This window comes from Plecotus auritus, assembly GCF_963455305.1.
Source record: "Plecotus auritus genome assembly, chromosome: 1".
Taxonomy (NCBI): domain Eukaryota; kingdom Metazoa; phylum Chordata; class Mammalia; order Chiroptera; family Vespertilionidae; genus Plecotus; species Plecotus auritus.
The window spans coordinates 9,252,525-9,265,245 of NC_137770.1; the positions used below are offsets into that span (position 1 = coordinate 9,252,525).

Sequence of the window (12,721 nt, forward strand, 5' to 3'; positions counted from 1 at the left end):
AGTACTGCCACCAGGGCTTGCAGGAAGCCAGCCTGTTTTCCGCCCCTGAGAGACGCAGTCCATACAACAGCGACAGCCAGCGAGCAGGGCACTCTGCCACCAACCTGACCGACGGCCCACAGTGCTGTAGTCTCTTCCTTTGTTTATATTGAATTTATTGAGGTGACTTTGGTTAATACAGTTCGATAGGTTTCAGGTGTACGATTCTATAACACATCGTCTGTATATTATACTGTGTGTTTACCACGCCAAGTCAGGTATCCTTCCATCACCATTTCTCCCCCCGCCCCCCATAAATTGCTGTGAACTTGCCGTGAACTCCCACAGGGACCCCCGCGGAGGCTGCCTCCCTGCCTCCCGGGGCCTAAGAGCCTGCTACGGGTGATTGGCACGGAATGACCCCTGACGTCACATCAGCTTGTGCTTTTCCTCATCGAAAGATCTTGAACTTGAGGCACAAAGGTTTCTATAATTTTAAGACGTCAATCCCCACATTTCAGAAATGTCATGCTCTCCCTAAGATCTGTAATTTCCTTGTCCCCAAATTGTGCGTTCTAAAAATTCCCGTGGGCCTGAGGCCCGCCCACTCCTGCTGCTCCGCAGGGCGGGGGGGGGGGGGGGGGGCGGTGCTGGGCTGTGCCTTCAGAGCTTCCTCTGCCCCCAGCAGGGCGGTGCAGGGAGCATTCAGACCCGAGCACTGGGCTCATTTGAGTGCCGTTTGCTCACGCAGAGAGGGAGGGGTTTCTCAAACGCCGGTGCACCGTGCGGTTTTAAAAACGTGCTGAGGCTCCTCACGGAAGGATGGAAGTCCTGAAGGGAGGAGGACTGCACGGTGCCCGGAGGGAGGACGGACAGAGCGGAGCCGAGGAGGGGCAGCCGGGAGCAGTGAGGACAGCACAGCTCAGCCCAGGGCACGGTCTGGTCTGGCGGGCTCGGCTCGCACCCTCCCCTGGAGCTTGCATCCTGAGCCGCAGACCTTGTCTCCTCCCTCCCGCAGCGCCAGCCCCGAACCAGTCCTGCCCCGTTTCCTCTGTCGGGCCTCCCTCTCCTCGCTCCTGCCTGCCTGTCCCTCGGGGGTCTCTGCGCCTCGGGCTCCTGAGCAGTTTCTCAGGCCACAGCTGAAACTTGACTCTGACCTGGATTTTTCTCAGCGCCTTCAGTGGTTTCCCCAGGGCTGGGGTTCAGTGCCTGCCCTGAGCACCGCGTGGTCACGGGCTTGCATTATGACGCCCCCCCGCTCCCCCCCCCCATGCACCTCCACATGTGCTAGACCTGACTCCCCCCAAGTCCACTTCTTCCCGCTGCCCCAGTCCTGGGCCCGCCCCACCAGCCTGCCCTCTCCGCCCCTCGTTCTGCTAGAGCAGGTGCTAACCTGTGACAGGGGCAAAGCATGGGGCTCCCCTGTATTGGTCACTGTTTCACCCTTTCCTGTAATAAATATTTATCCAGCTTCAGTGCCAACAAGTATACAAGAATGGTAAATGAGAGAAGATTTCAAGAAACGTGTGGCCGCTGGCGGTGATTTTAAAACTCTGCAGGGATACCTGTGATAGAGTCACATGACCCAGAGCAGAGCAGTCAGCGCGCGCCCCCTGCCTGGCCCTGGGTACCCCCCACCCCCTTACCCCCCCCACCCTCCACCCCGCCTGTGCGTTTCCTGAGTCTGGGACGTGCCTGTGGGTTACCTGTGTGCAGGCTCTTCCCCACGGTGTCATTTCACTTCGTTCAAGCCCTTTGTCTCCCCCAGAAATTCAGTCTCCAGGCGTCTTCCCCCACATCCCCCCAGTCTCCCCCCACTCCGTCACCAGAAAGGGACCTGGCCCCACGTGCGGCTTCTTGGCTTTGTACAGGAACGATTCCACACGAGCCCGGGTGGTTTTGAGAGGACATTTATTAAATCCCGGAACAACCGTGGGACAGGAAGGGCCTAGGAGAGAAGAGCGACAGGAAAGAGACGAGGCAGTCTGCCCGGGCTCTGGAGACATCGTGGGAGAGAAGGGAGCCCCCGGCTGCTGCCAGCTCACTGGGGAGTCCGAGCAAAGGAGGCCTGGGGACAGGCTCGGGGGTTAGCTGGGGACGAGCTGCCGCTGCCCGCTGCTCCCCTGGGTGCAAATCTTGTGGGACCCTTAGAGGTTAGGAGAGAGGAGGGGGGGGAGGCGTGGGCATGCTCCAGAGAGAGCCTGCGCAAAGTCCTTTAGTTGGGGGGTTCTTACCTACTTTCCGAAGGTGGGGACCCAGGGGAGGTCCCTGCCCTGGGAGGGTCTCTGTAGAATGTTCCTCGGTGCAAAGAGGGACCGGGGCCGCATTCGGGTCCGCTTTCCCTCTGTTTTGGATGTGCTCGGTTCTAATTGGGTTTGTTGTTATTTATTCCCCTGACTTAATCCGCCCTTGGGTGTGGCTGGCACCAAGGGCACTAACTGGGTCTCTGGTATCTACCTCCCTGACCAGGTGACCTAAGCTCTTCACTTTCCAGCGAGAAAAGAGAGGTGGAGCCATTTGCTCCCGTGCCCTTGGCTGGGGAAGATGGGATCTGGCGGTTTACTAGCTGGCTGTAAATTGCTCCAGTTGTTTGGCCCCATCTGTCTAACCATCTACTAGTATCTCAGTTTTCCTTTTCTCACTTGTCAAAAATTCTACTCACACCTAACGACCCCGCCTCCACTCAGTCCGCGGTTTTCCAAAGGAAGTTCGTGCTTCCATGGGCTAAGCACCGGCGTTGACACGGGTGGGCTCTCCCCGTCACAGCCTGCGGCGTCTGTTCGTGTTGGTCCCACGTGTGCCTTCCGACCAGACTTCTTCAGTATCCGCACCATGGACGTTTGGGGCTGGCACAGCCTTTGTTGGGGGCTGTCCTGGACACGGTCAGGTGTTGAGCGGCGTCCGGGGCCTCACAGGGGTCCTCAAACTTTTTAAACAGGGGGCCAGTTCACTGTCCCTCAGACTGTGGAGGGCCAGACTATAGTTTAAAAAAAAACTATGAACAAATTCCTATGCGCACTGCGGGCCCGGGACGAGTCAGCTGCTAAGCAGGACAGGCAGCGGCACCCGGCGGGCCGGATAAATGTCCTCAGCGGGCCGCATGTGGCCCGCGGGCCGTAGTTTGAGGATGCCTGGAATAGATGTGGGCAGTAGCCGCCCCTCCCCCCCCCCCCCCCCCCCCCCCCCCGCCACCCGGCCCTGACAACCAAAAGCATCTGGCACATGGCCCAGTGTCCCGGGGCAGAGTCAGCGAGTTGAGCACCCGGGGCTAATCGGAAGCTGCCCCAGGACAGGTGGCCTCCCGTTAGGCCCTGGGGTCCTCTCACCTGGTGCTGTGGGGTTCTTCCTTTCAGTTCCCTCTATGCCTTTGAGCGCGACTCATTGCTAAGGTCACAAAACAGTGAGCAGAGGCAGAGTCCGGTCATGCTCTGAAAAGTGGTTTTCCGTCTGTATAGTCAGGACGTGGGAAGCGATCTGTCCTTCGCACATCCTCGTGGAAACGGGTGTCCTGGGCGTATATTGTTATACTCGGCCGTAAAGAAGGTCACCCGGCAAGCCTCTCACTGTCCTCTGCATCTCACCTCAGCACCATCAAGAGGACCAGCTCTTCGGAACGCGTGTCCCCCGGCGGCCGGAGGGAAAGCTACGGGGACTCCAAAGGCAACCGCAACCGCACGGGCTCCACCAGCAGCTCTTCGAGCGGCAAAAAGAACAGCGAAAGGTACGGGGCCCCCCGAGGCCGCTGGGTCCCTGACTCCCCCAGAGATGAGCAGAGACCCCGAGCACGCACCCGAGCCAGGGCCCTCGGGGGCGCCGAGGCCGCTGGGTCCCTGTCTCCCCCAGAGATGAGCAGAGACCCCGAGCACGCACCCGAGCCAGGGCCCTCGGGGGCGCCGGGGCCGCTCAGGCTGCGGCAGTTCCTGTCCGGGTGGGAGTTCCCCGGGGACTCGCAGCCGTTCCTGAGAAGCCGATAGCACCAGCTCATGGAATTGGGGGGCTGGTCCGCTCTGTGCCTCCAGCACACCCTGAAAGGTAGTGTGAGCGCGTTGCTGAAGCAGTGTTTTCTCAGGTCGGGTGGGTGGAAAGTGGTACTTTCATGATTTGTCAGGAACCGTCTGCAGTACTGAACGGAGGCCGGAAGCAGTCTGGTTTGTCTTATTTACTGGTTTCAGGAAATGCGATTACTCCTAATTTCGAATTTTTCTTTGCGGTTAGTGTGTAATGGATGAGGACAAATAACTATGAAACGAATAGAAACATTTTGTGAGTGAGAGCCCATTTTTGGCCTGTTAATGGCTTTTCATGTTGAAGAATGTATCATGTAGATGAGATCCCTTTCTCTGTGTATATCGACCTCATGTACTTTGGTCTGCCTTTTTAAACATTGTACTTTATTTTTATTCTCTCTGTTGAGCGAGGTTTAGGGAGGAATTTCAGCTTCAGAGGCAAAAACTCTTTTTGTTTTTGCAAGTGCTCATGTAAGGAAAAAGCTTAGTCATCAAGCCATCGACTCCAACCCACAGTCTGTAAAAATTCCAAGTGTGTAAATCCGTCCCGATTCAGTCCTATAAAGGCTTAACCCGTTTCCCGTTTCATCTCTGAAAGATATCTTTTGCAGAAGAGAAGCGAGCACGTCTCACATCCTCAGCAGGCCAAGTTCATGGCCGATTAACAGTCTCTCGAAACCACCGACAGGGGTTCTGTCTCCTAATGAAGACTATTAGTGCTTCTTATCAGAAGATTATGTTAATTGGGTGATAATACCCTGGAAATAAGGCCAAGTGGTTACAATGGCAACCGAGGGCGAGTCCAGCAGGCACACAGCGGCCTGTGGGCGCCTCTGAGTTCCGGGTGAGCTTGCAGGTTGACCTGAGAGGTCTAGGTTTGGCAGCTGTTGAAAACTTGGCCCCTTCTATGCACATCTGCATTTTATTAAGAATTTCCAAAAGGAATCTGCGTTGTGCAAACTCCAGATCGGTTTTATCTTTTAAATCCTATGGCTTTGGTGAATATGCTGGGTAAACATTTCCATAAAAGGTATTTTAAAAGGGTTTTTGTTTTTTTTTTTTTTTTCAAAAAATAAATGCCACAGTAGGACATTTTGATTTGGAAATGAGGGTCTGAGTAAATTTACTAGTCATGTTCTCAAAATAATGTAAGCAACCGAATGTGTCCATTTAAAAATAATTCCCTGTCCCAGTAGAACCTTCGTGTTCCACATAGGTCTCACTGTAGCGGCTGCCAGGAGGACGCCATGCACCGGGCTGGGTGTTTTCCTACTGTTTCTTATAAATTGGTAAGACTCAAGGGCATTAGCTCTAAAATACCTGCTTCACAGAGGGAAGCAGCGAGGCCCAGAGCCGGTCAGCGGCAGAGCTGATGTACAAACCCAGACCCTCCTTTCCCTCCGGAGCCCTGTACCCTTTCCATCACGTCCTGCCGCCGGCAGTAACCGAACAGGACATTCTTTTCAAAGGTGAGACCGCATCCCAGGACCATGGGCAAGTACTAGTGAGCGCTGGGTAGGAGACCACGAAATCCAAGTGGTTAGGGGGGAATCAAGTGTGGTAATCCTCGCGGCTCCCACGGCCGTTAATGTCACATTAGAGTGAGACATCTGTCTGTGTTCAGGGAACTACATCGGCCCGAGAAAGACAAATGCTGTATGATTGCACCTCGATGCGGCATCTAAAAAACACACAACACACACACACACAAACGAAACTGAATAAGCAAAACAAAACAGAAACAGACCCATAGAGAGAACAAGCTGATGGTTGTCAGAGGGGGAAGAGGGACATGGGTGAAAGTTTTTAAAAAAAGAAACCAAGATACCTTGACATTGGGCTTAGGGTGCCAGTCCTTGAAGCCAGGCTTTGACAATGGAAAATGAAGCCAAAGAAAATAGGTCACATATACTAGAAGCTCAAAACTCAGCTTTAGCCTGGTCCTCAGCGCTGGGGCGGCTGGAAGACTGTGTATCTTAAAAAAAAAGCGGGGGGGGGGGGGGGCGAGGTGAGCTGGTCTGCAGGTCTGATGACTCAGGACCACTCATCAGAATGCAGGTGGGTGAGGTGATGCTCTCAGAAGGAGAATCTGGATCTGCCCCGATCTGTAGGACAAACAAGTCATTCACCGGCGCTGCTTTAACCGGTGTCAGTCACTGGTTAGTTGCTGTAAAGCTCACAGTCACCACACGCCATATGCAAGCTGTCGTTAGCACGTGTGACACTTTAGTGAAAATTAGAAAAAGGCTCCTCCTCCTCGAGAAAAAGGAGGCTTTTTTGCACATCAAGCATATAGTTCTCAATAACAATGATTACAGCAAGTGAAAAGCCGGTCCATATGGGCCAATCTTACTGTTGAACCTAAAATAATAGTGTTCTTGAGAGCTCCACATTCACATTTTCTAAGATATAATTCATGTTAAAGTCGCTCCACTTTGCTTTCATAGACACTCTGATTTACAATAGTGTCCGTCTTCTTCTTTTTTTTTTTTTTAATATATTTTATTGATATTTTACAGAGAGGAAGGGAGAGGGACAGAGAGCTAGAAACATCGATGAGAGAGAAACATCGATCAGCTGCCTCCTGCACAACCCCCACTGGGGATGTGCCCGCAACCAAGGTACATGCCCTTGACCGGAATCGAACCTGGGACCCTTCAGTCCGCAGGCCGACGCTCTATCCACTGAGCCAAACCGGTTTCGGCAGTGTCCGTCTTCTTGCTTCTGTTTCTCATTTTCTTTGGAAATGGTCACTGGATTGGACAGTCTTCTGTGAGACATTGTAGACTTTTATCTTAGAACTAGAGGCCCGATGCACGAAATTCGTGCACTCGGGGAAGAAGGGGGTACCTCAGCCCGGATTGCGAGAGAGCACAGGCCTAGGGACCCCACCGGTGCAGGATCGGGGCTAGGGAGGGACACAGGAAGGCTCCAGGGCGTGTCTGGCCCATCACACTCAGTACTGATGGGCCAGACCCCAGCAGCAAGCTAACCTACCGGTTGGAGCGTCTGCCCCCTGGTGGTCAGTGCACATCATAGAGAGAGGTTGAGAGGCCTTAGCATATCATTAGCATATTATGGTTTGATTGGATGAATGGACGACCGGACACTTAGCATATTAGGCTTTTATTATATAGGATGCTTAACATTTTTATAATACTTGGTAGTAGCAAGCCACAAAAGTTTAATAGCACTTAATCTTTGCACTGACAAGACTTCCAGAAAAACAATAGCAATATATAGCAATGTAATATTTTCTTTATATATTATTGATGGCAATAAATACTAACAATTATATAGTGATTCATGTCACAGTGAAGTGCTTATTAAATTTAAATAGAGAATCAACAGTAACATCCTGATGAACAACCTGGACTATCTAATGTAGCCAGTATATCAATCCAATAGGATTTTTTTTTTAAGTCTTTTATTTCAGACTGAAAAAGTTACTATTTAGAACGCACAATTTATGTTAGATGTTAGACTGTTAAATTGTTTCAATTATAAAACTGGTTCCCCCTTTATAATTCTGCCGGGAATGAGACATCGCAACTTAAAAAAAAATACTTTGTTTCCATCAAAAAGCTATTCTAATGGTTTGATTTTAAGAAATGTTTCAACCATCTGCTAGAAACCTTGTTGTAATAAACATATAAGCTGTCCTTCTTCAGAGTCAACATATATGGAAAAAACTTCAAAATAATGAACATGTTGCCCTGCCTGGTGTGGCTCAGTCGGTTGGGCGTTGTCCCTACACGGAAAGATTGCCCGTTCAATTCCCGGTCAGGGCACATGCCCGGGGTTTCAGGCTCGATCCCCAGGAGGGGGCGTGTAGGAGGCAGCTGATCGATGTTTTGCTCTCACATAGATGTTTCTCTCTTTCCCTTCCTCTCGCTCTAAAAATCAATAAGAATATTTAAATAATAACAAAGATCTCTACATGTGGACGTGGTCCCCTAATGCCCTTTTGCCTTGCACATCCTGTGCACCTGAACCGGCCGTGTTATCCAGACTGGAAGGTCCAGACCACTAGGCTGGACACTCCGAGCTCCATCCTGGAGTGACACAGGGAGGCCTGAGATGTGTGTTTTAGCATCACCGATGGTGCAGCCTCACTCCTCCTCCAGCCACCTCCTGACGCCTCGTCATCCCTGTGCCTGGGAGCCACGCCTCTCAGCACCAGCTCTCACTTCTCCCCAGCAAGGTTGTTAGTTAGTTTGTTTGTTTTTCGATTATTTTGTTTTTGTTTTTTGGTGTGTGTGTGTGTATGTGTGTGGGGTGTGTGTGTGTATGTGTGTGTGTGGTGTGTGTGTGGTGTGTGTGTGTGGTGTGTGTGTGTGTGTGTGGTGTGTGTGTGTGGTGTGTGGTGTGTGTGTGTGTGTGTGGTGTGTGTGTTGGTGTGTGTGTGTGTGTGGTGTGTGTGTGTGTGTGTGTGTGTGTGGGTGTGTGTGTGTGTGTGTGTTTGTGGGATTTTTTGTTTGTTTGTTTTTGAGGAAACTTATTTATTTCATAAGTAACATGTGTTTTAGGAAACCCAGATGTAAAAAAAAAAAAAAAGAGGAAATGGAAATTACCTATAATCTCACCCACTCAGAGAACTCATAACTTAACATTTTATTACATTTCCATCTGGTTTTGTTTCTGGGGTGTAGCGTATAATTTTGACAAAAATTATACTCTTCAGCATATGTTTTGTAGCCCTCTTTTTTATTTGCTCTATGACTAGGTCTTTGTGTCAGTAAATATACTCTTCCAACGTTATTTTAGATGTGGATCATCATTTTTCTAGGCAAATGCACTGTAGTTTCACGCTTAGTTACCAACAAGGTTTTTCTAATCCAACTTGACCAGCCCACCCTCTAGAACACTGCCTGGCACATAGTAGGGCTTCAGTAAACATTTGTTGAGTGTATATTTTCACCCCAGTCAATATAACAAAACAGGTTAAACGGACAGGCGATACAGCCGTAACCCAGCGTCACTCCCAGCCCGCCACTTTCTGTGGGACTGTGGACAGAACTCTCGGTGGCTCTGGGCTTTTTTCCTCAGCGCCAGCAAAAACAGCACTGCCTCCCGGGCCTGAAGTAAGGATTAAATACGATCCTGGACGTGGAACCCTTAGCATGGAGCTTGCTACTATTGGCCCTCGGTAAATGGTAGCTGCAGTTCCTACTTTTCTCTCCCAAAGTGTGAGTGCTGCTGTGTGCACACCTTTGCTAGCTCCACTCCCCCGTCTTGAGGCCCCTCCTTGTTGGGACATTTTGGAATCTTCCAACTCCTGTTTCAGCCCTCACCCCTCCACCCCCACGGGGAAAGGGAGGCATCAGAAGTTCTGGATACTTCTGTCACCTTACTCATTCAGTTCCATAGCACTGCCTAACCTACTGAGCACCTACTATGTGCAGAACACAGCGCAAGGCGTGGTGGTAAATGAAAGGATTTGCACACAAAGATTCATTCTCTCAACAGACACTAGTGACACGTGTAACTGGAAAGGGCCAGTTTCCCTCATTTCCAAAGGACTCCGCACAAACCAGTGAGAAAAAGGACAACAGCTCACTAGAAAAATGGGTAAAGGGTTGGGACAGGTTCTCTCTGAGACATACAAATACCAACTAATGAAAACATGGGAAAACTCAAGTCTTAATTGAAGAAATGCAAACCTAAGTAAGAAGACAGTATATTTAGAAAAATCTTTATTATAAAATACAGATACAAAACACATACACACAAACAAATGCATAGCTTAATGAATTAAACTTTCTAGAACTTTCTCCTGAGTGACATATATGTACAGGGCATCCCCCAAATATGTATACACACACTTCGAATAATTATAAGGCAGTGTTTATTAAAATACATTTCATCTTCATTTAACAGACCAGCTGTTAACGTGTGTGCATGCATTTTGGGGGACACCCTATATGTGTGTCTGGGAATTCGTCGGGAGAGGGTGTTGGGGATGTGTGGAGGAGCTCCAGCTTGTCCTTCCGGTCCCAGCAGGGTGCCCCTTTCGCTGGGAAGCCTCCCTGGCCCTCGGGGCGGAGCCAGGTGCAGGTCAGGTGGCTTTGGAGCAGCCCATTCACTCTGTCCGGAACTGGAACTCCTTCCCCGCTCCCCTCGCCCTCCGGGGCTCTGGGAGGCAGAAGCTGCATCACTTACTGTTCTTGCATCTCTAGCACTTTGCACAGGGCCTTGCTCACAGTAGCTGCTCAATAAATATTCGCTGAATGAAAGGATATTATCTGTTTAATTTAAAACCATTTAAGAAGTGTGTAAACAGCGCCACCTATTGGCAGATGCTTTTAACACTACATTTTAGATTCTGGAACATTTTGCACTGACATTAAGTGATTAAAATTTGGCTTTTTTTTTTTTTTAACTGACGAGATTGTTTCATTCTTCGGACCCCCGGGGTCATTTATCCTTTAATAAATGTTAAAATAGTAAATGCTGATTTTCTTACATTGCTTTAGTTTTGAGGCGATTAGGTGAAGAGCCCAGAAAGGCATATACTCGTGTCGGTGACGTCAGGAGGAAGAGGGAAGTGATGGTAACTGGTCACCATGCACTGGGCCCTTTGTCACGACTTAGTTGATTCTGACAATGTCCCTCGGTGGTGTCATCCGCTTTGTAGACGAAGGAAACGAAGGCCTGTGGAGGGAAGTGACTGTCCCGGCTGGAGCGCAGGTCAGCTGACTTCACCATCCGTGCTCCGCCCACATGGCACACTGGGAGCAGTGGTGGGAAGTGTCTATGAAGCAGCAGTTTTTGTCCCCAATAAGGTCTTCAGTGCCTTCTTAACCTTTTTAATAGACGGGTTCCTCAGTGACCCTATTTCTAGCCGGTGGGGGCTATTTCTGTAAAGAATCTCCGTTTGCATAGGATAGTATTTTGACTTCCAGCAGGAATTTTATTTCATCAGGGGCAATCTTTGGAAAAGGAGTCATGGAATGTGTGCTGAGGGCTGAAGTTTTTACAGGTGGTAAGTCACAGGGAAATAAGATGTTTGACTTTGCAGAGGTCTCCTCCTTGGTCCAGCCTTATCAGTCATTTTCAAAAGCCAGTATCTCCGCTCAAACAGCATTTGGCCCTGTCAGTGCAGCCCGAGCCCCTTCCAGGAACTTGGGGTAAATCAGGGAGCAGATACGAAAGTGCTGTGCGAACCCACTCGGAGGAGGAGGCAGTGAACACTCGGTGGATCGAGTCTGGACATGGTCCCTGCCGGTCTCTCTCCTTAGAAACACCCAGGCTGCAGGTGGCAAGTGTGAGTTTTATCAGCTGCAAAGGGAGCCGGCCACACTGAGCCCCTGCGCCCCAAGGCCACAGAGCGTTTCCCGGGACTTGGTAATAACATGACTTAGCTGTAGCTGCTCTGTGGGAGTGCAAACCGTGACCCAACTGCCTGGTTTTCAAATCAGCTGCCTCCAAACCCAGCCCGGGTCTGGGGAAGGCTCCAGGCTCCCCGTACCTGCTGGGAGCCCCCAGCTCCTGCACGTAAGAAGCCTTGGGAGAGTCTCCTGAACCCCCTAGCGCTAGGGAGTGTAAGCCAGGCTCATCCAGCCCACCTCCTTCCTGCCAGAGCACGGCAGTAAAACCACCCGGATTGCAATACTGTTCATTCTGCAGATACTGGCCGCGGCCTATCGTTGGGGTAGCCAAGAGGTGAGGGGTCGCTTGCCAGTGGGCACATCCTTCCTCCCCTCTGGGCTGAACTCTCTCCTGGGCCTCTCAGGAGGGTGGTGACACCTGTGTCGCCTCCATGCTCGGACAGAGATGGACGAGGCCTCATCAGGTCCCCCGCCCGAGAGGGTGTTGTCACCCACTTCATCTTTCCGTGAGCCCCCACTAAGGAATGGTAATCAGAGACAAATGCATGACACCTGAGAGGCGATCTCCAGTGAACTCGGCCACGCAGGTCTCACGTGGTGCTGGCTTGATGCCCACGCCCAGCTCCCCTGCCCGCGAGGTCTGGAAGGACGCGGGTCCACGGATTTTGACGAGAGGCCACAGTGTCCTTGATGTTGGGTCATTGGCCTCCTCACCCATCCCATAGGCCTCACCTACTGCTCATGGCCGTGCTCTCGGTCTGTGGTAGCGAGACGTGCACCCATGCGTGGAATTACCTTCCCGGGCGCCCTTCTCGCCTCTCAGGACAGTTGGTGCGTTGGCAGGGATAATGGAATCTAAAGTCAATGTAGTATTTTTTTTTTCTATAAAAATCTAACTTTCTAAAATAATGCAACATAGCGACAGTCTGCTTTCTAAATACAGTAGGCCAAAAAAGTGACGCAGAGTTTAGGGCAAGACGTAAAGGAACGTGAACACCTCGGCGCTGCCGGGTGCCTCTCTTGGTGCCCGTCCGGCGTGGCGCAGGCCGCCCTTTCTGACCCTTTGCGGAGACTCATTCCTCCTCCTGCGCTGCCTCGGCGTCGGAAGCCCCGCCGCCCTGCGCCGCGCTCCGGTCCCTGCGGTTTCCTGTCTAAGAGGAACACGGGCCGTGGTTGCTGTCGCGTTCCCCGGAAAGGCGCTGGGCGGCTTACTTCTGTGCTCGTGGCTCTCGGATTTTTCTGTTTCTGTGACCAAAGTCGTGCTGGACAGAACAGCTTCCGTCTTCAGATCCCTGCCTGCACCCCTGCCCTTGGGTCCCTGTGGGGGGTGCCTGTGATCTGTTTTCCCCTCCGCCTGTGTCCTTTCCCGCCTGCGAATCTAATCTCATCATTTAGAAAATGTGG

At 51.3% G+C, this 12,721-nt stretch overlaps 1 protein-coding gene across 4 annotated transcripts in view; it reads left to right on the forward strand.

Moving 5' to 3' along the window:
* EML1 (EMAP like 1) overlaps positions 1-12,721 on the forward strand; it is a 163,384-nt gene that overhangs the window by 116,305 nt on the left and 34,358 nt on the right. For all 4 annotated transcript variants that reach the window (XM_080664369.1, XM_080664371.1, XM_080664370.1 and 1 more), the window contains exon 4: positions 3,566-3,700. In XM_080664369.1, the coding sequence (XP_080520495.1) occupies positions 3,566-3,700 (135 nt within the window). The remainder of the gene's footprint in view (positions 1-3,565; positions 3,701-12,721) is intronic.